The 22,159-nt window shown below is 34.8% G+C and overlaps 1 protein-coding gene across 3 annotated transcripts; it reads left to right on the forward strand.

Annotated features, from left to right (window-relative positions):
- The first annotated feature begins 3,558 nt into the window (after positions 1-3,558).
- Positions 3,559-21,869, forward strand: LOC133297389 (uncharacterized). 3 transcript variants are annotated; one of them, XR_009749631.1, is made up of 19 exons: positions 3,559-3,751; positions 4,635-4,947; positions 5,307-5,495; positions 5,709-5,792; positions 6,502-6,561; positions 11,654-11,698; positions 12,407-12,606; positions 13,796-14,272; positions 15,025-15,151; positions 15,240-15,437; positions 15,575-15,664; positions 15,983-16,045; positions 16,577-16,651; positions 16,756-16,806; positions 17,152-17,229; positions 19,258-19,392; positions 19,749-19,783; positions 20,516-20,581; positions 21,530-21,869. XR_009749631.1 is itself a non-coding variant. In XM_061496519.1 (19 exons), exons 2-19 carry the CDS (start codon positions 4,654-4,656, stop codon positions 21,596-21,598), a joined length of 2,409 nt encoding a protein of 802 aa, XP_061352503.1. In that variant the 5' UTR covers positions 3,559-3,751; positions 4,635-4,653; the 3' UTR covers positions 21,599-21,869. The 3 variants fall into 3 exon arrangements, 2 of the variants coding, with proteins under 2 accessions (XP_061352503.1, XP_061352504.1); XM_061496519.1 differs by having other exon boundaries at positions 19,749-19,856; XM_061496520.1 differs by lacking the exon at positions 3,559-3,751 and having other exon boundaries at positions 4,618-4,947; positions 19,749-19,856.
- Positions 21,870-22,159: the final 290 nt, after the last annotated feature.

Genomic DNA, 22,159 nt, shown 5'->3' on the forward strand with positions numbered 1-22,159 from the left:
TTTTTTGCTGAGAAGCTAATTAAGTACTTTTTTTAGTTAAAACCCATCGTTACAGGTACATGAATGAGTACCGCTAATATTTATTAATTAGTAAGAAAATCCACTTGACGTGCCTTTGTAACTTCACGTTTCTAGACATGATTTCTTATTACATATTTTTGTCCAAAATGTCTTGTCCCCAGACGTAAACAAAATGTTCACGATACTTCTTTAGAACTTAAAGTGGCAATATATACTGCATCTCAAGCAAGCTTAGATCAAGCCTCAATCTTAGTTTTATTTATCATGTCAGGCTTAAAATCGGGATCGTAATATCTAAAAGAGAAACCAAATTAAGATTGAAACTAAAGAAAAGTAAAATAAAAATTAAACTGATCAAAGTAAGAAGATACAAATCTGTTTCTCCTAAGAGTAAAATATGTTGATCAGAAAGAGACAAGAGAAGTAGTGGCATAGAGCAAAGTTCTGTAAAGTCACATTAGCGACATCAGGCTAATTGAGGGTGAAAGGAGATATGTAATTGCGCTATGGTGTATAGGGATGTGTATGGGTCGAACCGAACCGAATTTTTTGAAAAATCGAACTGAATTGGTTTAAATGATTCGGTTTGAAAATGGTTCAGTTCGGTTCAAAATTGGTTCGGTTCGAAAGTGATTCGGTTCGGTTGGAAACGGTTCGGTTGGAAACGGTTCGGAATCGGTTCGGGTCGACCCTCTTTTGAAAAGAAAAAAAATTAAAAAAATTAAAAAAATTAAAAATAAAATTATAAAAATCAATTTGGTTTGGAAACGGTTCGGTTCAAAATAGTTTGGTTCTTAAACTGGTTCTACAAATCGGTTTGGTTCATGAACTGGATCTTTAAAAATTGGTTCGGTTCATGAACTGATTTTTAAAAAACAGTTATTTTAAGGACGGTTTGATTCGGTTCATGCATGATTCGGTACAATTTTTTAGTTATTTTATAACGTGAAGGGAAATTTCAGCAGGGTAATACTAATAGCAAACAAATGAACAAGATGACAAATGAGGGAGCTGAGGCTCCGTGACCCGTGGCAGGTAAAATGTTATGCGTGTATTGGAAGTATGAGAGGACACATATATAAGAAAGTTATGTGTTTCATGTGCCAAAGGAGAAAAAAAAAAAAACTAAAAAAGGAGAGTGTATAAGTCAAATGTGATACTACAGCAGTGCAGTGCACTCGTACTAAGTTAATAATAATTAATGTACAGGTATGCATTTTTTATTTTTATACTATCATGCCTAAGATGCTGAAGCACCCTTTTAAATTAATAGAACAAAGAAAGAGAGTTATAAGCGACAACAGTACCAGGAGTAGGAGGAAAAGCGAGGCTTCTCCCCCAACATATATGTCTTCTATTGAATGTTGATGCAATCATGTTGGCCTTCAGCTAGGGAAGAAGATAACACCCTGTGGGCCACCATGAACATCACGAGTAGAAACAAGCTTGACCACCCTCACCATACTCATGTTACGTCATCACTCATTTCTTTTAATTATCCCATGCATGTTAGGTACACAAAAAATTATAAGGGGAATTATCCATTCTAAAATATGAACATTAATAAAAAGTACATTCGCAGAGGCTTCATAAACATGATTTACAATAATTAAAGGCCTTTGTCGTGCTAGTTGAACCAATAATGATAGTTTCTTTTAGTGAGCCATGATTAAATTTTTTATAATTACTAGATGAGAAAAACCATTAAATTTGGATCTTAAGATTCAGTTCAGAGTTATGTATCATGCATTTTCAGCATCTCATTAATTTGGATCCAAGTAGAATACTGCTTCACCAAAACCATTTTTTCAATGGGAGCTAGATTAATTAAATAAATAAAAAAGAAAAAGAAAAAGAAAACAAGAATTTTCGTTGTCAAATTATCAACTTTTGACCAGATCTCTGGTGCGATGTATTTCAACAAAGTCTTACCGTTGACCCACCTTTGATTTGCATTTACATATTGATTAGGAGTTTTTATTTATTTATTTATTTACATATCGATTATAATTATAATCATGAATAATTAATGGGCTTTACGATCGTCATGTAACTGGATAGAAAACACTCTTCCTACAGACTCAAATAAGTGTGGGGTCTACACCTATTTTTTTTCTTTTATTTTTTTCACCGGATCCAAGAATTGTTTGTGTCAGTGGCAGGAGGAATTTAGTTTGCTGTAACATGATATTTATAAGGGAAATAGTTTTCTCCAACTGTAGGAGATAATTATTTCATGTCAGTGAAACATAAAAAGACGTGCCCGCAAATTCTTTTTTTTTTTCTTTAACTTGTGGGCTCCACATTTCTTGTTAGTGTAGGAAAAAAAACTTCTCTCATGTTAAATGAGAGAACTATTACCCTATTTATAAACCCCATAATTAATTTAACAAATTGGGCTTTTGCCTTTTCCAAATTTAACGCAGACGTCACGCTTGCGTTCAAACCTAAGAAACGGCCTATTGCTGGCCATGTACGTAATAACAGTATTATCGTTCGATTAATTAATTGATTGAGAAATAACAGTATATAACAGGACACTGAACAGGTAATAAAATTAGAGTTTTCTTTTCTCCCGTCACTATATATGAGTTATATGTAATAAGTCTAATATGATATTATTTTGGAGCGAAATTCATGGTATTTTTATAGTTTTAATTTATTCCAAAATTATTATAGTCTTTATAATATTTTTTTAATTTTTTAATTCCAAAATAACGTCATTTTAAAAATAAATGCAGAAATATTTTTCTCATGAAATTATTAAGAATCAAAATACGTTTTACCAAAAAAATCTTGTGTTTATTCTTCTCTTTATAGACATTAAATAGGTGAGAATCCTATTAAAATTAATGGAGAGAGATTAACATGAAAAGATGCATTTATATGGAGAATTTGTTGAAACCTTAGGTGAGTGTTTGGCATGTGAATTTCATGTTTTGGCCATTATCCCTAAACTTAAAAATAAGGGAAAATAGATTTATTTTAAAATTTAAATTGTATGCTATCCTATTGCAAAAATAGGTTGAACTCCTGTGTAATCACTATTAAATATTAGAATAGTCTAAATAGAAAAATTAGGCAATAAATTCTCCAATGTTATGACTTGATCATATGAAAATTTCATGTCTATCTCTCTTTTCATATATATTAAATAAACGTGATTCAATTATTATTAATAAAAAAAATAGATATAAAAATTTCACATAATATGAAATTTTAACATGATGTTAAATAAATTTAAAAAATAAATAAGCAATATGGAAACAGAATCTTGTTACTGTGAAAGATCCAAACAAAGATTGCAATTAAGAAACTGACGTTCCTCGTTGGCACAAGCAGTAGAATCATCGTTTTCATTTCGACGCCCACGAGGTTTCTACCAACATTACCACATTCAATTTACCATAATTATCACAATTTTTGTTTTCTTCTCCCTTTTCTTTCTGTTTCCAATTCCATGGACTGTTTCCAATTCCTAACATAAATAACTATTAATATTTTCTTCACAGAGAAAAAAACTACCTGAAGAGGTAGATGAATTAATTAATCTAAAATATTTTTCTCTCCCTCCAATCTGAACCCCCATTTCTCTTTCCCCTTTCGTTTCTCAAAAGCCTTTATCTCTCTTTGTCACCTTCGCCTCAGCCATCTCTCTCTCTCTCTCTTCCCTTTCTCTCTCTAAATTTCTCTGTCTTTCCTATTATTTCCTTTGTTCCGCTATTTCGAGGTGAACTTGCTCTTTTCCTTTGCCTTTATTTTTCGGGTGATTTTTTCATGTTCCAATATCAGCTTTGTATCTGTTCAATCCAATTTTCCTTTTTTTTTTACCTTGCAATGTTTTATTTATTTATTTTCCCTTTTTTTTTTCGTTTCCGGCAGCTTCAATTCAATCAAATGTTGCTTTTTTTTTTTTTTTTTTGTAATTTTTATTTTATTTTATTTATATCGTTCAATTTGTGCATCGTGCTTTCACCCTCTTTGTGTTTTTCAGCTTGTAATAACATACAGAGTAGAACATGAAACAGAAGACAGTTACTAGTTTAGCTTTGAAGAAACTATGAGCATGGCATCGGATATATGTTTTTTGGGCTATTTTTTTTTCCCTAAATTTTTTAATACTTGAAACTTGTTTGTTGAAGGCAAGTTTTATGTGGAAGCTTTTAGAGATTTACTTATTTTTGTGAAAGTCATATTGGGAAAGAAGGGAAATGAAATTATGCGATTGTGGACCCTGTATATGCTAGGTTCATTTTTAGATTTGCTTTCGTTTTTCATTTGGTGCCATTAGTAACAAAAATAGTTTGCTGATGGTACTTTTGATTCTTGAAGAGCTCAATATCAAGTATTTTTTAAGAGTGGATTGCTATGAATATTTACTAAAGTTTGAAGTTCTACCTTGAAAAAACTTGTTTTCTAAGCATATAATCAGCTCTTGAAATTTGCAGTTTTTATGCTCTACTTTGGTTTTCTTTATTTATATTGGATTGCATGCAATTCAGGCGTTCAGAATGGATTTGAGATTTTTATTGTAGCTTTACAGCTACTTTCTTTGAATTGGCGTTGCTTCTGAGAGAATTTTACTTATCTGAGTCATCATTTATCATGTTTAGGAAGGAACAAATAGCTGGAATGGCAAAGGAGGAAGAGTCAGGTAGTCCTAGTTGGGGTGCTTCATTTTTTATGCAGACAACAGAGGATGTGGCCAGAGCTGTCACTGCTGCCATGAATTCTCCGAGGCCATCTGTGATATATTCATCAAAAGATGATCATGTTGGTAGTCAACTTCAAAGGCTGCAGCTTCAAGTTACAAAAATGATAAAAGGCTTTTCTCGCCCTCCTGATGTTAAGTATGCAAATTACAATCCAGAAATCCTGACAAGTCAGAAGCGTCAATGGGCTGCAAACTTTCAGTTGCAGTACATGGTAAATATTTCTGATTAAATGCACCAGAATTAAGTGTTCATTCTACTCTTTTGAGTATAAACTACAAAGAAACTTAAGCTGGTTGTAACTGTAGGATTTTTGGACATTGGATTTTGAATGCTTCTTTTTCTTGTTCTTCGTTTATTTGTTTCATCATTTGCTTCTTTGAACATTCAGATGTCCTCACTTTGGCTTTTAAAAAAACCATTATATCTACGCGTTTTTTCTTGCCACATGCCATTCTCAGTTTTTTTTTGCTTTATGCATTTTCTTTTTGACTCAACACACAAACTATGAAACTATTTAGTCCCTAGATTGTTCTCAGACACTGATACACTCCCTCGCATTTGAGTTCACAGGACCATAGGTCTTGGAAGGAGCCAACAAGGCTGTTTGAAAGCATGGTGGTTGTTGGACTTCATCCTAATTGTGACATTCAGGCTCTGCAAAGGCAACATCTTGATATGAAGTCTGAAGGCCCCAGTAAATTGAGAAGTGCACTTGGTTATCAGAACCAATCCAATGTAGAACTCAATATTGAACCTCAGGTTTTGATCATTGGTTACAGAGATTAAATTATTATTATTATTGTGATAATTATTCTCACTGCTTCTGGTACTAGCACTAATTTTATTTTTATTACAGTAGTACTGCTATGAGGACTACAATTTTCATTGACCACTATCTTTAAAACTGTACATTTAAATTTTGTCTTCAAAAGTATCAGTATCATGAAAGCTGTACATTTAAATTTTTTCCAGGTCTTATTTGTTTACCCTCCAGAAAAACAGCTGCCTCTTAAAGACAAGGATCTTGTTTCTTTCTGCTTCCCCGGAGGCCTGGAGGTTAGATCTGTGCTTAATTAACTTTTATCTTTTTCCCTATCCTTTTTATATATTACTATTACTACTATCTTCCACATCATCATTTATATTATTTTCATATAGAGCAAGATCAAACACAAATTACCTCTAGCATTGGGGAATTATTATAACAAAAAATAGAAAAGAAAAAAGATCAGGAAAAAGTCATAGCCTTTTGAAAGATATTTCCCCCCAATTTGATCTTATGAAAATGGAACTTTTGATTATAAAATTTTTCAAACTTTGTCTTCCTGTCTATCTTCTGTGGTATTTTCTTTTGTTTTTAAGGAGTTTGAGAATTTATTGCTATTGTTATTTGAAAGCAAAGAACATAATTTGTTCCATTTTGGTATAACTTAAGAGACAAAGGTTGGGGGGAGGGGGGGCAGAGGATAGGATAGAGGTGTAAGGCTTTTCTGCCATGAAAGCCTAAGAGAACATCACTTGTGTAACAAATAAACACTCTCATTTACTTACTAGGTACCCACTATATGAACTGCATTCTGAATTTCAGATGAATCAGAGTGATTAATATTGCTTGTATTTAAATTCTTGCATTGATTGAGTCAACTGTAATTTGTATGATTATGTACTTGTCTGTCCTGTCTTGGATTTATTTACTTTCATGTGATTAACTTACATTGAGCTTTTACTTAGGTTTTACTTTTTTTTTTTTTTAATGTAATTTTAGGTTCATGCTGTTGAGAAAACTCCTTCCATGAGTGAGTTGAATGAAATTCATTTTGGGCAGGTATTTGTGCTAAATTACGTGTTATGCAAATTAATTATTTTTGGTTAATATTCGGTGGATATTTTGTCTTCCCCATTTAAGTATTTGACCAATTATTAACAAACCCTCTGAAATGACATATCTATCTTTTTCAATTTGGTTACCGTGTATCTACAACTTCATTGTATATAGACTATATAATAGAATTGGAAACTCATGCACTTAAAGGGCATTTTTTATAGGGCTAAAGGGTAGTTAGTTTGTTAAAATAGTTATGTTTGGACAGTTAAAGTTGTCAGAGCTAGAGAATTAGCTTAAAGAGAGAGACTAGAAGAGGGAGATTCATATTTGATATTTTTAGAAAAATAGAGCAGTGGCTCAGTTGTAAGGCGAAAAACCCTCAAGAGGAGATTTTCTACTTTGTTCTTTATTTGTGATTCGGTAAATCAATACAGAAAGGTTCTTTTTGGGGTAAAGGTGATGTTGATGTTTCTATATGGAAATTCAGACTTTGTTTTGAAGTTCTTAACAAATTGGTCTGACCTGTTGGATCTCTTATTGGCAAAAAATAGAGGATTCTATAGTGTTCTTGAAAAAGGTAACCAACTTTAATGGATTACAACCTTGTTCATGGAATTCCAGTTGCATTGGTTGATGAAAGGGCGGAGGCATGGCCTTTTGCGACCAAAAAGAGTATTGAAGGGATGGGAGAGATCAAGCAAATGATAGGTAAGTGGCTGCGGAAAGAAGGGGGGGGGGGGGGGGGTTGGTCGATCTTAAGGATGAGGGGACTAGCAAACAACCCTCTAGAGAAAATGCGTTGCAGCACGCTACCAAGATGTTGGAGGAGAACTCGGATGGCAGTGGGTTTGAGTATGGCAGTGACACGATGAGTTCTTTGGCAAAGAAGATTGAATTGCCCAATTTTGATGGCAGTGATCCTTTGGGATAGGTCACCTGGCTGGAAAAATTCTTTAAGGTGCACCAAACAAAGTTGTTGGAGCACGTGCAAGAAGCAGCAAATACAAAACCAGAACCAAATGTGGAGAAAGAATCAGAGCACGACCCAGTGGTAAAGACGTTTGAGGCCGGGAAAATGATAGAGAAAATCAAGGCTGAAGACGAAGGTGAAGAGAAACATGGTTTTCAGAATTTAGTGCTGGCTGAGATGACAAAGGGAGAAGAGAAACAAAATATCTACCAAAACGACTGGACTCAGATTTTTCCATGGAGGAGGGTGGAGTCACAAAACCACTGTTGAAACCGGCAAACCTAGATTCATCCATGGAGATGGATGGAACATCAATGACAGGGCCTTGGAATTTGAAGTTATGCCTTGAATGGCATTTTTATATAGGGCCAAAGAGGAGCAGTTTGTTAAAAGATCTATGTTTGAATGGTTAAAGTTGTTATAGCTAGAGAATAAGTGCAAATTATAAGAGAGGTAGAAGAGGAAGATTCAAATTTGTTAGTTCGATAAAAATAATTTTAAGGGGAAATCCTTGGAGGATATTTCTCTCCTTTGTTTTTGTTTGTGATATGGTAAATAAATACAGAAGGGTTCTTTCTCTTTTCTTTGTTTCTCAGTTATTTCTCTCTGAAAATCCAGACTCTCTTGAGATTCTGATAGAGATCAACAATTCACCAAACAAATTTGTAACGAACTGACGGGACTTAATATTGATATGGAAGCTTGATACAATAAAAAACTAATAAAATACAAGAAAGTGAAGGAAAATTACAGATACCCTAGAGCAATTAGAGAGGCTCTAGTCTCTCCCAATTCCAGCCCAAGTCCAAGATTTGAGATATCCCCAATGTTATGCTTCTCTTCCTATTTAATACCAGCCACCGAGAGTGTGACTCTAACCAAAAGATTCCCTCCTAACTAACTAACCTATGCTGAGTCAGCATTTGCATTTGAGAACCATGATCCCATACGTCTCTTTCTTTCATAAGTCCTTCTAACCTTTTACTTGGTTTGACCGTATCAATACTCCCTCCCAAAACATTCACCTTGTCCTCAAGGTGAAGATCAACCCTTTAATCCTTGAATTAATGTCTCCCCGAGGTCCCATTGTTTGAAATGTACTGAGCAGCTTATACATAAAGCATAATAACCTCCACCAAGATCCTATTGCTCATCTTCAATGCCTATATTCATGATGTGACTTGTAGAAACTGAAAGAACACGAGAATAAGATTCACACAAAGAAATAATGGCATTGTTCATGGTAGTTCTTTCCCCATGGCAGTTCATGGAAGCATACATCCGAAATTCCTTGTCATAAGCTTCAAATAAGAATGGAAGGTATGAATCATAAACTCCACCCCAGTGCTCAGCCAGATCATCAAATACTAGTTTCCTTTTTGCTGAGGTTTTATTCAGAGCACTAGCATCAAGAAAAATGAGGTGTGAGTGGTGATAATCTATTTGTTCCTTGTCTGGCATTTTAAGTAAGTTGTGGACCAGCTTCTAGAAAGTATTTCCCTTAAAATCAAATCGAGAAACTTCAGAGAAGTAATTGACAGTCATGTCAATTAGGACCTCAAATTCTCCAGCCTCCATATTATGGGTGTCATGAAAACCATTTGAAACAAAAACTTTAGTCCATCCAGTCCAGCACTAAATTCTACTGTAGTGAAAGACTTGTCATTCCAATGCAGCAACTCAATGATCAAACCATGAACTCTAGAGATGTTACACTCCTTTTCAAGAAATTTCATGACCAACTGCTGTAAGTATCCATCAAATACTAATATGTTGACCTTATATGAATGGATAACCATTTCTTTGGACCCAATGCCACGAGTAACCCAATAACAAAATAAAGGAAGCAAAGTATTCATTACCCCAATATCCCACTTTGCCTTGTCTATTAATAATGCACCAACCATCATTTCTCTAATTTCAGAACCTGAGCACAAAGTTAGAAATGAAGAAATTGATTCAAAGTCGATATTATAGGCCTATTGATATATGCAGATGTTTAATGCCCTGTGAGACTCCCCTACGACAGTCATGTTGCTCTTGCCCCAGCCGTCCAGATTGACGTTGTCGTGTAGTTCTATAGTGCTGACGACCATCACTCCAGAGAAGCCAATGGCAGCGACTTCAGCAAAGTGAATGAATTCAAGGGTGGTAGTCGAGAGTTGGTCGTTGCCATTAACATCAAAGCTGTTGAAGACCCAAGGCTGGTCATAACATAAGGGTAAGGTGGTGGAGTAGATTTGAAATTCAGGTTGGGTTTGGTAAGGTCAAGGATTTGGTTTTTAATTTTGATGTTGGATGAAATTTCAGACCAAGTGGACTCATGGGCTTGTTAGCTCATTGATTACATAAAATAGAAATGGGAGTATTATTGTCATTGGCTTGGTTCAGTTGTAAATTGTCATTAATTTGGGCCGGGTTTACACCTTGACCCACTTTCAAATTTGACCTAGCTTGTCCCTCATCACCTGTGCCATGCAGCAACTCTCCTCTCTCACGGTGGTGCTTGTCCGGTGGCTTTGGCAAAGGGGGTGGGTCAACCACAACCGTAGGTGGCGGTGGCCATGCTGGCATCGTTGCTCTCTTTACCCACTCATGGTCGTCTCCTTGTCGGAAGAAGCCTCCTCTTTCCTCTTCCTTCTCGTTTCCTTCAATTGAAACAATAGTGGTCTCCTTTTTTCTTTTTCTGATCTCCCCTTCCATTGGCAATAGGTTTTCCCTTTGTTTTCGTCACTAATTTTTGCTTGGCTGGATTCCATTAACAACTTTGTGACTTGAACCATTATCGCTTGAAAGCTCTCCGAAATTTCCTTTTTCTGTTCATCGCCACCTTTTATCGAGTGATAGTTTATCTCCTTTGGTTCTCCTACATTCTTTTCTCCTCGCATGGTCTTTGTCTCCTCCGTAACAGATTTTTGTTGCATCTTAGACTCTAGCTTTTGAGGTTCATCATCTACCAAATTAGTTTATGGTAGATATTTTTCTAAAAAAGCTTTCATAAAGTTCCACCAATTTGCCTTGGGATTGAGCCAACACCAACATTTGTACCAGCTGAAAGCACATTCTCTGAGCCCCTCACTGCATCTGTTAACTTCTCATCTTCATGGATTCTCTATGCCTGAAAATATTGTTCCATGTAGATTAGCCATCTCCAAGCATCATCATCTAATCCATAGAACTCGAGAATTTCTCTTCTCCATAAATTTCTTTTTAGTGTGGCCATGGTTCAAAGCTACTCGGATTGGATAGCTTTGATACCAATTGATAGAGATCAACAATTCACCAAACAATTTTGTAACGAACTGAAGGGACTTAATATTGATATGGAAGCTTGATACAGCAAAGAACTAAGAAAATACAAGTAAGTGAAGGAAAATTATAGATATCCTTGGGCAATTAGAGAGGCTCCAGTCTATGTATCAAAAAAAAAAAAAAAAGAGAGGCTCCAGTCTCTCCCAAATCCAGCCCAAGTCCAAGATTCCAGATGTCCCCAATGTTAAGCTTCTCTTCCTATTTAATACCACCCTTCGTCTAATGCACCGAGAGTGTGACTCTAACCAAAAGATTCCCTCCTATCTAACCTATGCTAGGTCAGCATTTGCATTTGAGAGCCATGATCCCATACGTCTCTTTCTTTCATAAGTCATCCTAACCTTTTACTTGGCTTAACCGTATCAAATTCCTAATAATTTTACTCTTTAATGCTGTTTATTTGTTGAAAATGGGAAGATGTCATATTCCAGTATCTTGAATATAAAGAGACTGTATAGAAACTTGGCCTTTAAAGTTCTTGATTCCCCGTGATAGCTATCATGCTTTTAGTGGGTGTCCTTGCCTAGAGACACTTGTTTCAGGATCTCGTTATGCTTGCTTTTAGTAAAGCTTGTCTTTCTAAAGGCTTTGCAACTGTTTGTATCAATTGATAACAAACAAATTCGGGTTGTTGTCACTTTATTTTTTTAATTAATTTTTTTTTTCATGCGCTAATTATGTCAAAGCTTTGTTATCAAAATTTCATTTACTTGTAAGTGTTGACAACCAATTTATTTTATGAAGTTGGAGGGATGTATAAGTTTCGAAACACTGATGCCCAGTGTTGTGTTTTTATATTGATATTTGCAGGAACACCTTAAACAAAGGGATCTGTCTTTTGTATTCAGGTTACAGGTAACTGAAGCAATCTAATTGTTACGTTGTTTCAACTTTCTCACTTTTTCTTCTTTTGGCTGGTGTTTTTCCAACTTTCTTACTATGTGGACTTTGTTCTCTCTCTTTCTCTTTTCCTAATAAATGATTACTTCTGGACTTGATTAATCACTGTAGTAGTAAATTGTTCTTAAGTTGGAAATATTTTAATCAAGAATTCCTTTTTTCCATTTAATGGGGTTTTTGGCTGATCAGTGTTAGTTTGGATTCTCTTATAGTTGTTTTTGGACCTTTTCACCTTGTGCTACATTAATATGATAGTTTTGAAGTTTACCTCCTTGATGGAAAAAAGGCTCACAAAATTGCAATCAAGCCCACACAACCTGCTTTGAATTGCCTGTGCTAATTATGGTTTTTTTTCCCCCCATCATAAAGCTAGCTTCAAATTTCCCTCTTTGAGAATTGTGAAGGAAAACATTTTTTGTCTGTTACTGTTTGCAATAACTTTGTGAATAGCCATTCCTTTTCCTTCCAAATCCATCTACCAAATAAATAATGCCTTAAGTACCCATTGACTGCTCATTTGTTTAATCTGCCCTTAAGTGTGAATATTTAATAGCTCGCCCTCAACTGTAAATCTCCCTTATTTAGTTTTTATTTTTTATGCTGTAGTCATTCCTGTACTCACAATATATATATTTTATTTTTGGTGTTCTTTTTACACCATAGGGTGCTGATAATTCAACACTTTATGGGTGCTGTGTCTTAGTTGATGAATTAGTGCAAAAGCCCTCTGGATTCCTCTCCCTGATTTCGGATAAGCAGTCGTCTTACTCTTCTTTGAGACGCCATATACTAACCACACGGAGATGTTACTGCATTCTCTCAAGGCTCCCATTTTTTGAACTGCACTTTGGTGTATTGAATAGGTATGTATTTATAATAATTCAGAGTTCTCTCCCCTGACCAGGGGTGAGATGTTGAAGATATTTGCAATTTCATTTATTGTATTTATTTTTGTAAGGATGGTTCTGTTAGTGTTAACTAGTGGTTTGTTGTGTCCTGTATGCACCAAAGCAGAAAAATGTCTAGCAACTACTTCTGATCTGGTGAGGGTTTATGGGATTAATCTGAAGTACTTTATGAAACCTATATAGGCTAGTATTTTGTATGTTTTGTGAAATTGAATTGTCAGTTTGCTCCTGAATATTGTTCAGTTTCAAATAGAGACTGATAAAATGAATATTTTTTTTCTTAAATTAATGAACTATTAAACTAGGTTGGGGTTGAAAAAAGCATGTAAAAATCGATGTTTAATAGACATGAAACTCATGTACTTGGGTTGAAAATGCACGCCTCTGTAAAGAACTATTTCAACCTAAAAGTTTAAGCGGTTAGGTGAAGACACATTAATGGTTTAATATTTTATATCATATTTCTCTAACACGCCAAGGGTGGACAATGCACAGATCCATCTACCTGTGCTAAGAAACTCCACAATATTTAATTATTTATTAATAAAATGGTACAAGCTTCATGGGAGCTAAGATATAGTTTGTTGTGACATAAATTTGGTCTTGCGCAAAGTGGAGTAAACTTAACTTTACTATTGTTCAAAGGTGAATAAAGTTTTAAACTTGTTTGTTGTTTTTATTTCATCTGTACCTCAGCTTCCAATTTCAAATGCGTGAGATTATTTTCATACTTGTTTTTCAGGTTTTTCTCATATGAAGTTAATAGTTATGTAATGGAAGATGAAATGAAATATTTTTCACCTTCTAGATTTTTGGTGTCATAAAAAGGGTAGAGCAAGACTAGCAAACATTAGGAGAAACCATTAGTATGGTTTTTGATAGAGCCCTATGGCATTGATTGATCCATGTAGCCGACCCCATCTAGTGGGATAAGGCTTGGTTGTTCTTGTTTTATTATTTTGGTAGTTTGCATGATGGCATGCTGTTTGTTATCTGGGTATTTGGCTGAAAGTATTTGAATTATGCATATTATATGCGCACATTTTATTCTTATGCGTGATACGAATTGTTTACCTTCTAGCTTGCCAGTGTATGCTATAATTTTGTAGTTTTGGCTCATCTTATTGTTCTAATATCTCTGTAGCATCTTCATGCAAGAAAGGCTAGAGCGGTTGACAAAAGGTGTTGGAGATTTGAATTTAGAATTTGTTGAAGGTAGTTATGGGGAAGAAAATTCAGGGGGAATTTCAGAGTGTGTGTTGGTGAATGATACACTACTAGAAGACAGACTTGATGAAAATCCTAGAATTTCTCAATCATGCTTAGGAAATTCCTCACCTGAAAACATTGAGGGTGATAATAATCGTCCAGAGAAACAAATGATTAATGGGGAGTTGCATACATTTAAGGAGGGAATCAATGATGACAATGTTGTGGCAATTGATCCTGAAATTGATAGAAAAACGGCCAAAGAGGAATCTGGCCCTACAAATTCTGAAGATAATGATCTGTATGGAGATGCTTTTGTAACAAACAAGCCGTCAGAAGATAGGCGTTTGCCAAATGCTATTCTGCCACTCCTGCGCCATTGCCAGTATGAAAGCTCTGAATCTTCCTGCAGGTACAAGAAAGTGTGATTTTCCAGTGCATTTAGTCAGTATTCATATGATCTCAACATTAAATAAAGGAGCTTGCTGTGCCCTCACTGATGTCATGGATCTTTTCTTTGTTAGTCAGATCTGAAAGTACTAAGAACAAAATCTAGTTTTGTACATGAATTTGTTGTGTGTGTCATTTGATGTACTTTCTTTCTTTGTAGGTTCAAAGAATTTTCTCTGTTACTTGCTTAGTCCGTTTGACATCAGATATTTGGGTGGATCTTTATTTCTATGGGAGGCATAAAGTAGTATTTGTCATTCTTATGTTTAGTGGTGTATACTTGTGCATGCCACATGGAATGAGTTGATACGGTTTAATATAGACATTGAATAAATCATAAGCTACCCCTGGCATCTCTGCTTTGAATCTGCTGTGGTTTCTTTTCTCTCTCTCTCTCTCTCTTTTTTTTTTTTGGTTGTTTTCTCTACCGAGAATTCCTCATTCTTCTTTTTCCTTGTCTTCTTCTCTCTTTTTAATAATTTTTTTTCACTTATCCAAATTTTGATGTATTTACAGTTACACAGTTATCTTTTAGACTGATTATGCTTTGTCTTCTATTAAATTATTTATTCTTTCTTCTAAGTTCATCTTAAAAATATGGTCTGCTTTATGCAGTTTTCAAGGTTCACCTTTCGAAGATAGGAATTTTAGGAGTGATTTGTTGTCCATTTCTTATGAGGAATGCCTCTTAAACATATCGTCTGCTTTTTGCAGTTTTCATGGTTCACCTTGTGAAGACAGAAATTTTAGGAGTGATGCTGATGATACGGAGACAGAAGATGCTTCATTCTCTGGCCAAGAGGATTTAAGTGACCTACATGATATCCTTGAATGGGCTAAGGTTTGTAATTGTAAATGCACCTAATGGTATTATTGCCTGGTCCTTTGTAATGATATTTTATAGCTGGTGTTATTTTACCAATTCCCAGGCAAATAATTGTGGGTCACTACAGATTATAAGTGAGTATTACCACTTAAGTTGCCCTGCAAGGGGCTCAGCACTTAGGTTTCGTCCTTTGGAGCACCTGCATCCCTTGGAATATCACAGACCAGATGAGACAGTTCTACATCTTGCTGGTTCAACTTTTGATTTAAAATCTTGCAGTACAGGTTTGAAATTGGCTGAGGTATGTTGCAATAATTTGGATTGGATTAAATTGCTTTTGTTCCACTTAAGATTTAGGATTTTGAGTATTCTGGGCTGTATTTTGTGTCATGGTTATATGCTCATGGTAAACAAGTACTTCATTTTTGTTTCTATCAGGCACATAACTCTCTTATGGCTGAGGAGGAGGCAACTGCCTTATCTATATGGGCTGTGGCATGTGTGTGTGGTACCTTGAGACTTGAAAATGTAGGTTGTGTTTTGGCCTCTTTTTTTTATGAAATCTATGTTCTTTTGCCATATATTTTTTTTATTTGTGGAGATTTATCACTCCATTGATAAATGTTACTTCTAGAGTTAAAGAGAAGATCTGATATTATATATTGATTTGATCACTCAATTGTAGCCAAACTAGAGGGAAATTATGCATGTTGGATATGACTTAATGTTGATCTGGTTGAGCCCTGGAATTGAAATGTAGTGATCTGAGCATAACAGTTTCATAATGCTTGTCCTGGAGTTATGCAACTAAATATTGGTTTGAATGATTATTTGCCCATTGTGCAGGTGTTAACATTCTTTGCAGGAGCTCTCCTGGAGAAGCAGATAGTTGTCGTCTGTTCTAATTTGGTATGTCTTGTGCCTCAATTTTAGTAATGATCTTGTGAAGATGATTAATCTTCCTTATTTGATTTTAATTTTAATTTGATTGTTATCTGAGCCATTACTTATACGCTTATAAATTGTTTTGTCCTAGATTCATTGTTATTCCTTTATTATAGGCCCCTGCTCTATTAGTAACAGTAGTAATTATATTTGTTTTTTTGCCTATGCTTTATCAGGAATAGTAGTACTTAAATTTGTATTTTGGTTTTCTCATTTTGGCCCTACTGATGTGCTCATGTACATTTGATCAGTCATTTTGCTGCTTATTTTTAATGTGCCATTCGTGTTGATTGTTTTCAGATCTTGCAAGTGTGCTTATCCTCTAGTTTTATAAATTAGTCACTTTCAAAATGAAATATAGCTATACTATGCCTGACACCCAATCTTTGATTTTCTGATCTGGAGAATTTAATTGCCCGAAATTGGCATCTCACATGAATTGTTGATATTTCATCATTGTCCTTGATGGAAACATTTTACTTCTTTAACAATCAGGGAATCCTTTCTGCTTCAGTTCTATCAGTTATTCCGCTAATTCGGCCCTACCAATGGCAAAGCCTGCTAATGCCGGTTTGATTTCTCTCTTTTTGAGTTAAACTGAATACTAATTTTTACATGTTTTTAATTTCTCTTCTCCACCTTATATAGTACTTGATAAGAACATGCTCTTCCAGGTTTTACCAAATGACATGCTTGAGTTTCTGGATGCACCTGTCCCTTACATAGTGAGTATTCCGTTCTTGCTTTCACTATTAAGAATAATATCTGCTTCAAGTCAGGCGATGATTATTTATTTATTTACGTATTTGCATTTTGGATTTATTTGTTCTTTTAAGTCCATGCTCAGTACTGGCTCTTGTAATGCCTCATTATTACTTAGAAAATGATATTGAATATATTACTTTGGAGCTTGTAAAACCCATTTAATATTACCTTTCACAAATTGGAACATAAAATTAAATTGTTATTTGGCGTGTAGTTTTAATTTGATTTCAACTGTTTTTATCTTTCCCTTTTCTATTGATGATACCATATCTGACATCTGACTAGCTACAAAATTTATTGGCTAGGTTGGTATCAGGAACAAGACCAACGAAGTTCAGTCAAAGTTAACGAATGTTATTCTGGTTGATGTCAACAGAAACCAGGTGTGTAATTGCATGTTGGGATCTGTGTCTATGTCAGAAAACTTCCAACTTCTAATTGGACACTGACATTTTCTTCTGTCACCATATCCCTATACCATGTCTTTGTTTCTTGGGTTAGGATGGATAGAGAGTTTAGAAATGACAAGGTTCATTGCTTCTGAAGTTTCAGATAATTGATCTCCAATTTTTTTTAAACATTGCTTGATATAAATAACTAAATTGAGTTTCTACCACTTTTCCTGTAAGGATTTGGAAGATTATCCTAATGTTTAGAGTGTGTTTTGGAATGTTGAAAAGTGGGATTTGATTTGATTTGTAAATCAAATTTTGTATTTGGAATGTTAAAAATATGGAATGATTTGATTTCTAAAATACCCAGGATTTCATTGCATTTGTTTTACAAATCCTCTCAAATTGGTAGAAGTTGGTGGGAATTAATTTGATTATAAATTTAATCACAGATTGACCATTTTACCCTTACTAACTAGCTTATTTAATGAAATGAAATAAAAAAAATCTCATTTTTAATGAGTTCCAAACATAAGGTTTGTTTTCTAAATCAATTTAATTTAAATCCCATTTTTATGGTGGGTTCAAAACAGAATTTGATTTCTAAATCAAATCAAATTATTTTGTATTTTTAAAGATTCTAAACACAAGGTAACGGTAGAGGAACTACAGCTTCCTTTTAATTTTAAATCCATAAGTAAGCTCCTAACATAAACTGACCCCAATGATATCCTAATATATAAAGGTCAAATGACCACGGCCTGACTTAGATTTTTACTAATTTATACCCAAAATTTGGAATTAGGGTAAGCAAAGCATTCCAGCGGCTTACTAAACTCAAAATCTTATGATCCTGTTAGAGCATCTTCAGATGAAGTTGTTAGATATATATAATGTACTCTCACCCAACAGTTTAAGCTTTCGGGTTAAATTGATTTTTTACATGGTATCAGAGTCTCGGTGTCTCGGGTTCGATCCTCGCCGCACCTTATTTTTTGTGTGGAATTTCTTAGCACAGGTAGGCTAGACCTTATGCATAATCTACCTTTTAAGCCCAATGGGCTCTCTTGTAATGGGGCATGTTAGAAATATATAAAATCATTAATGTAGCCTCACCCAACAGCTTAAGCTTTTAAGTTAAATTGGTTCGGTTCTTTACATGGTATCAGAGCCTCGTCGCCTCCCACTTTTTCTTGTGGAGTTTCTTAGCACAGGTAGGCTGGGCCTGTTGCATTGTCCACTCTTCAAGCCCAATAGTATGGGCTCTCGTGTGAAGGGGCGTGTTGAGATATATAGTCCCACATTGGTTGTATGTGCAACTAATGTAGAGTTTATAAGATCTTGGGCACTCCCACCCTTTGAGCTAGCTTTTGGGTTGGTGACCTTAAGGTTCTTTACATGGTATCAGAGCTTGAGTGACTATAAGGTCACAAGTTCGATTCTCACGGCCCCCCACTTTCAAGTGGAATTAAAATAAAAAGCACAAAAAGGTAAACCAAAAATTGGGCTCGTGCAATTCCACGCTTCTAGCCCAAAGGGCTCTTGCGTGAGGGGGCGTGTTGAGATATATAGTCCCACATTGATTGTGTGGGCAACTAATGTGGTCTTTATAAGGCCTTGGCCACTCCTACCCTTTGAGCTAGCTTTTGGGTAGTGTATCCCAAGGTTCTTTACAAGTCGTTATAAATTCAGTCCTAATATCAAAACCTGAACTTAGATTCTTTATCTTTGAGCTTATTTATTTTTTACTCTTCTACAACAGTTCAAATGAATTCTTTAATCTGAGTAGATCTTCTTGTTTCTTAATCTAAAAACTATCGTAAAATGTTCTGGTTTTTGGAGGATATATTGTGAGTTCATGCGAGTGCAGATTTCCTTTAATCTTGTCCCTTACCTCCTACAATTATTTTCTTTTCATATCGCTATCTTCTAACTTCATTTTTACGTGTCTTTACTTTATTTTCAAGTTTTAGAGAGATACACATTGTTTCTTATTAAAATACTGTTTTTCGGCAATAGGTGAAGTCACCAACAATACCTCAATTACCACGACAGAAAGAGTTAATGTCTTCTTTACGTCCTTATCATGCAACTCTTGTGGGTGAAAGTTACTTGGGTAGGAGAAGGCCAGTGTATGAATGCACGGAAGTGCAGGTGTGCCCTTATTTATTCATTTTATCATTATTCCCTTATTTCCTCTTTATTTTATTTTTTATTTTTTTGTTGCAATCCCTTATTTCCTCTTTATTGCTCTCTCTCTATCCCTTTTTGGTCATTTAGTATCTTGAATATTACAGATGCCAGTCATGCTTGAATGTATTTTATGTTAAGTGATGTAATAGCCATTTTTTGAAGAACCAGTTATTCATTTGCCTAATAGTTCATCATTATATTGTTCTTTGAAAAAATTCAGTAGTTTGTGATAGTTTTATAGAATATTTTCATGTCAAATTGTTAACAACCATGTCACCATATTTTGTTATAGTCTTTGTTTTTTTTTTCCCCCACAGATGGAAGCTGCCAAGGGGTTCTTATCGGTGTTAAGGTCTTACTTGGATTCCCTTTGCAATAACATCCGTTCTCATACAATAACCAATGTACAATCTAATGACGATAAGGTCTATACTTTTTCCTCAACGGAAAATTGCTTAAGACATTTGATCTGACAGCTATTACATTTTTTCCATTTAATGTTCTAAGTCTCTGGAAATAAGGATTTCATCAAGGACCAACTTGGACTTTTTATGAAAAAAAAAGTCAATATCTATTGTGTAGTTAATCCCTGTAATGGAGTAGTTAGTTGTTAATGATCAGTTGGTCCTTTTTTTTGGTAAAAATACTTTGTAAATTGGTTTTAATTTATAATTCTTCTTTTAATCAAAGAAACATCATAGTCCTTTAGAGGGAAATTGTTTCTAATAACCCAGCTGCAATACCTCCTTTTGCTGATAATTCTTTATTGACTATTCTTTCAAAGTTCAGCGATATGACTGACACAAGCTAGATAAGTTTAGGCGTGCACCTTTGGTTAGGCCTTGCTCAACCTTTACCACAGTTGTCTTTGTCTCTTTATGCAAATTATCCTCGGCTTTTCCTTTTACTAAGTGGCAAGTAAGGAGACATAGATGATCATATTCTAAAGTTCAATAAGCAAAATTAAAACAATTGAAAGAAGATCATGTAAATTTGAGTGTGCCATCTTTTATGAACATTAACTTGCATTGCAAACAGCATATTTTAGTAAGTATTTTGAAGATGCGATGGCTTGTACCTTCAGGTATCCTTGCTTTTGAAGGAGAGTTTCATTGACTCATTCCCTTACCGTGATCGGCCTTTCATGAAGGTTTGGTTCCTGAACTTTACATCGTACCTTATGTTAATTATGTTATCAAATTTTACTTTTGTTTGCTTCTAGGTTTCAAATAATCTGAATCAAATTTTACTTATGTTTACTTGATTTCCCAGTAGCTGAGCCTACTTCCAAAATCTATTGTTAGTATGTAAATATAATTCAGACTTAGTGATTGCCATCTTCCTGGGATTAAAACTAGGGCATTGTGTAAGCAGTTTTTTGCTGCAGTTTTTATGTCTAAATTGACAAGAAGAAGAGAACATGTGAAAGTTGTCAAGGGAGGTTCACTCAATGTAGAGACTAGCCAAGTCTCCTAATTGGTTGTTGCCACTTGCCACCCTTGCAGATGCATGACTGCTTGAGAATCATTGTCGTGCTTGTTATCTGTGGTCTGTTCAGACTTTATTCGTGGGTTGATATATAGTCTTCTAATATTTTTTATAGTGCATATAAACCATTGGCAAGCTTCCATCTATTGGCTTCTGGCCAAGCAGGGCCTCGATGATATCACTGATAACCTGAGATAGTGAGATCCATTGCTGAACCTTAACTATGATCTTTGGAGTGTGCTTGTACACTTCAAACATATGGGTTGGGTAGCTCAGTTGCATTCCTTTCTTTTACTTGGGGAATCGGCTTGTGCTAACGTCAAGCAAATAAACCTGATTGAGTTCTCAACTGTATCCACCTCTATATCTGTGTGGGAAGCCAAATTAATGTGTGTAATGAGCAGCAATTTTTACGTAAGACATGGATTAATTATGCTTAGTACGATGTTCATTTGTCAGTGTGCTAAAATAGTTTAGGCATGCTTGTCTTATTTGTGTTATTTAAATGAGAGATATTCCTATATTTATAGAGCTTCTCTGTTCTTGGGTATTTATTATTCTCAGATTACTAATGCGGATTGTTTCTCCTTTTTTGCCTTGTGCTAAACAGCTTTTCGTGGATACACAGCTCTTCTCTGTGCATACAGATCTTGTTCTCTCTTTCTTCCAAAATGAATAGGCCTGAAATGAAACACATTTTGGGGATATTACTGCATTGCACAGCTCGAACGCAAGTTCAGTGTTGTATAATTTAGCTACATTATGTATGAGCTAAAATTTTCTCCCCTTATATGTAACCCAAAATTCCACCCTCTTTTCTCCTTTAGGCTTTCTGCAGAACCTGTACATAATTAGTTAAATGATATATTCGATCTTATTAAGTGTTACAAGGTTTCATTCTATGTAAATGACATTTTTTCATACACAAAAAGTAAAAGATTTGCTTTGACTTGGGCTATATGCTCTCAAGATAGCACTTAGACAGATTCTGCTGAACCATCTGTAATGTGTTACTGAAACTGAGCGTATGGAATCATGGATGTTCATTATAAAGGTAAGGTCATTAGTATGCTTGAAAATTTGTTATGAATGTTCCTACAACTTAATGCATCATAATTAAGATTACTATGTTTCGTTATGGCTTCTATTGAGTTCATAATAACCATGTTCTCTCATTGAGCACTTGTGTTTTAAGTCATTGTCCTCTAATTTGTTGTTCATTAAAAAGTCGAGAACTTGC

The sequence above is a fragment of the Gastrolobium bilobum genome, unplaced genomic scaffold (assembly GCF_033153095.1).
Source record: "Gastrolobium bilobum isolate Gb01-03AN ecotype WA unplaced genomic scaffold, APGP_CSIRO_Gbil_v1 utg6076, whole genome shotgun sequence".
Taxonomy (NCBI): Eukaryota; Viridiplantae; Streptophyta; class Magnoliopsida; order Fabales; family Fabaceae; genus Gastrolobium; species Gastrolobium bilobum.

Excerpts from the sequence above, each read along its gene's own strand:
- LOC133297389 (XM_061496520.1), top strand. The coding sequence starts at position 4,627 with ATGTTTAGGAAGGAACAAATAGCTGGAATGGCAAAGGAGGAAGAGTCA. Across the intron at positions 14,273-15,024 it reads AGCTCTGAATCTTCCTGCAG|TTTTCATGGTTCACCTTGTG; the intron begins GTACAAGAAAGT and ends TGCTTTTTGCAG. Across the intron at positions 16,807-17,151 it reads ATGCACCTGTCCCTTACATA|GTTGGTATCAGGAACAAGAC; the intron begins GTGAGTATTCCG and ends TTTATTGGCTAG.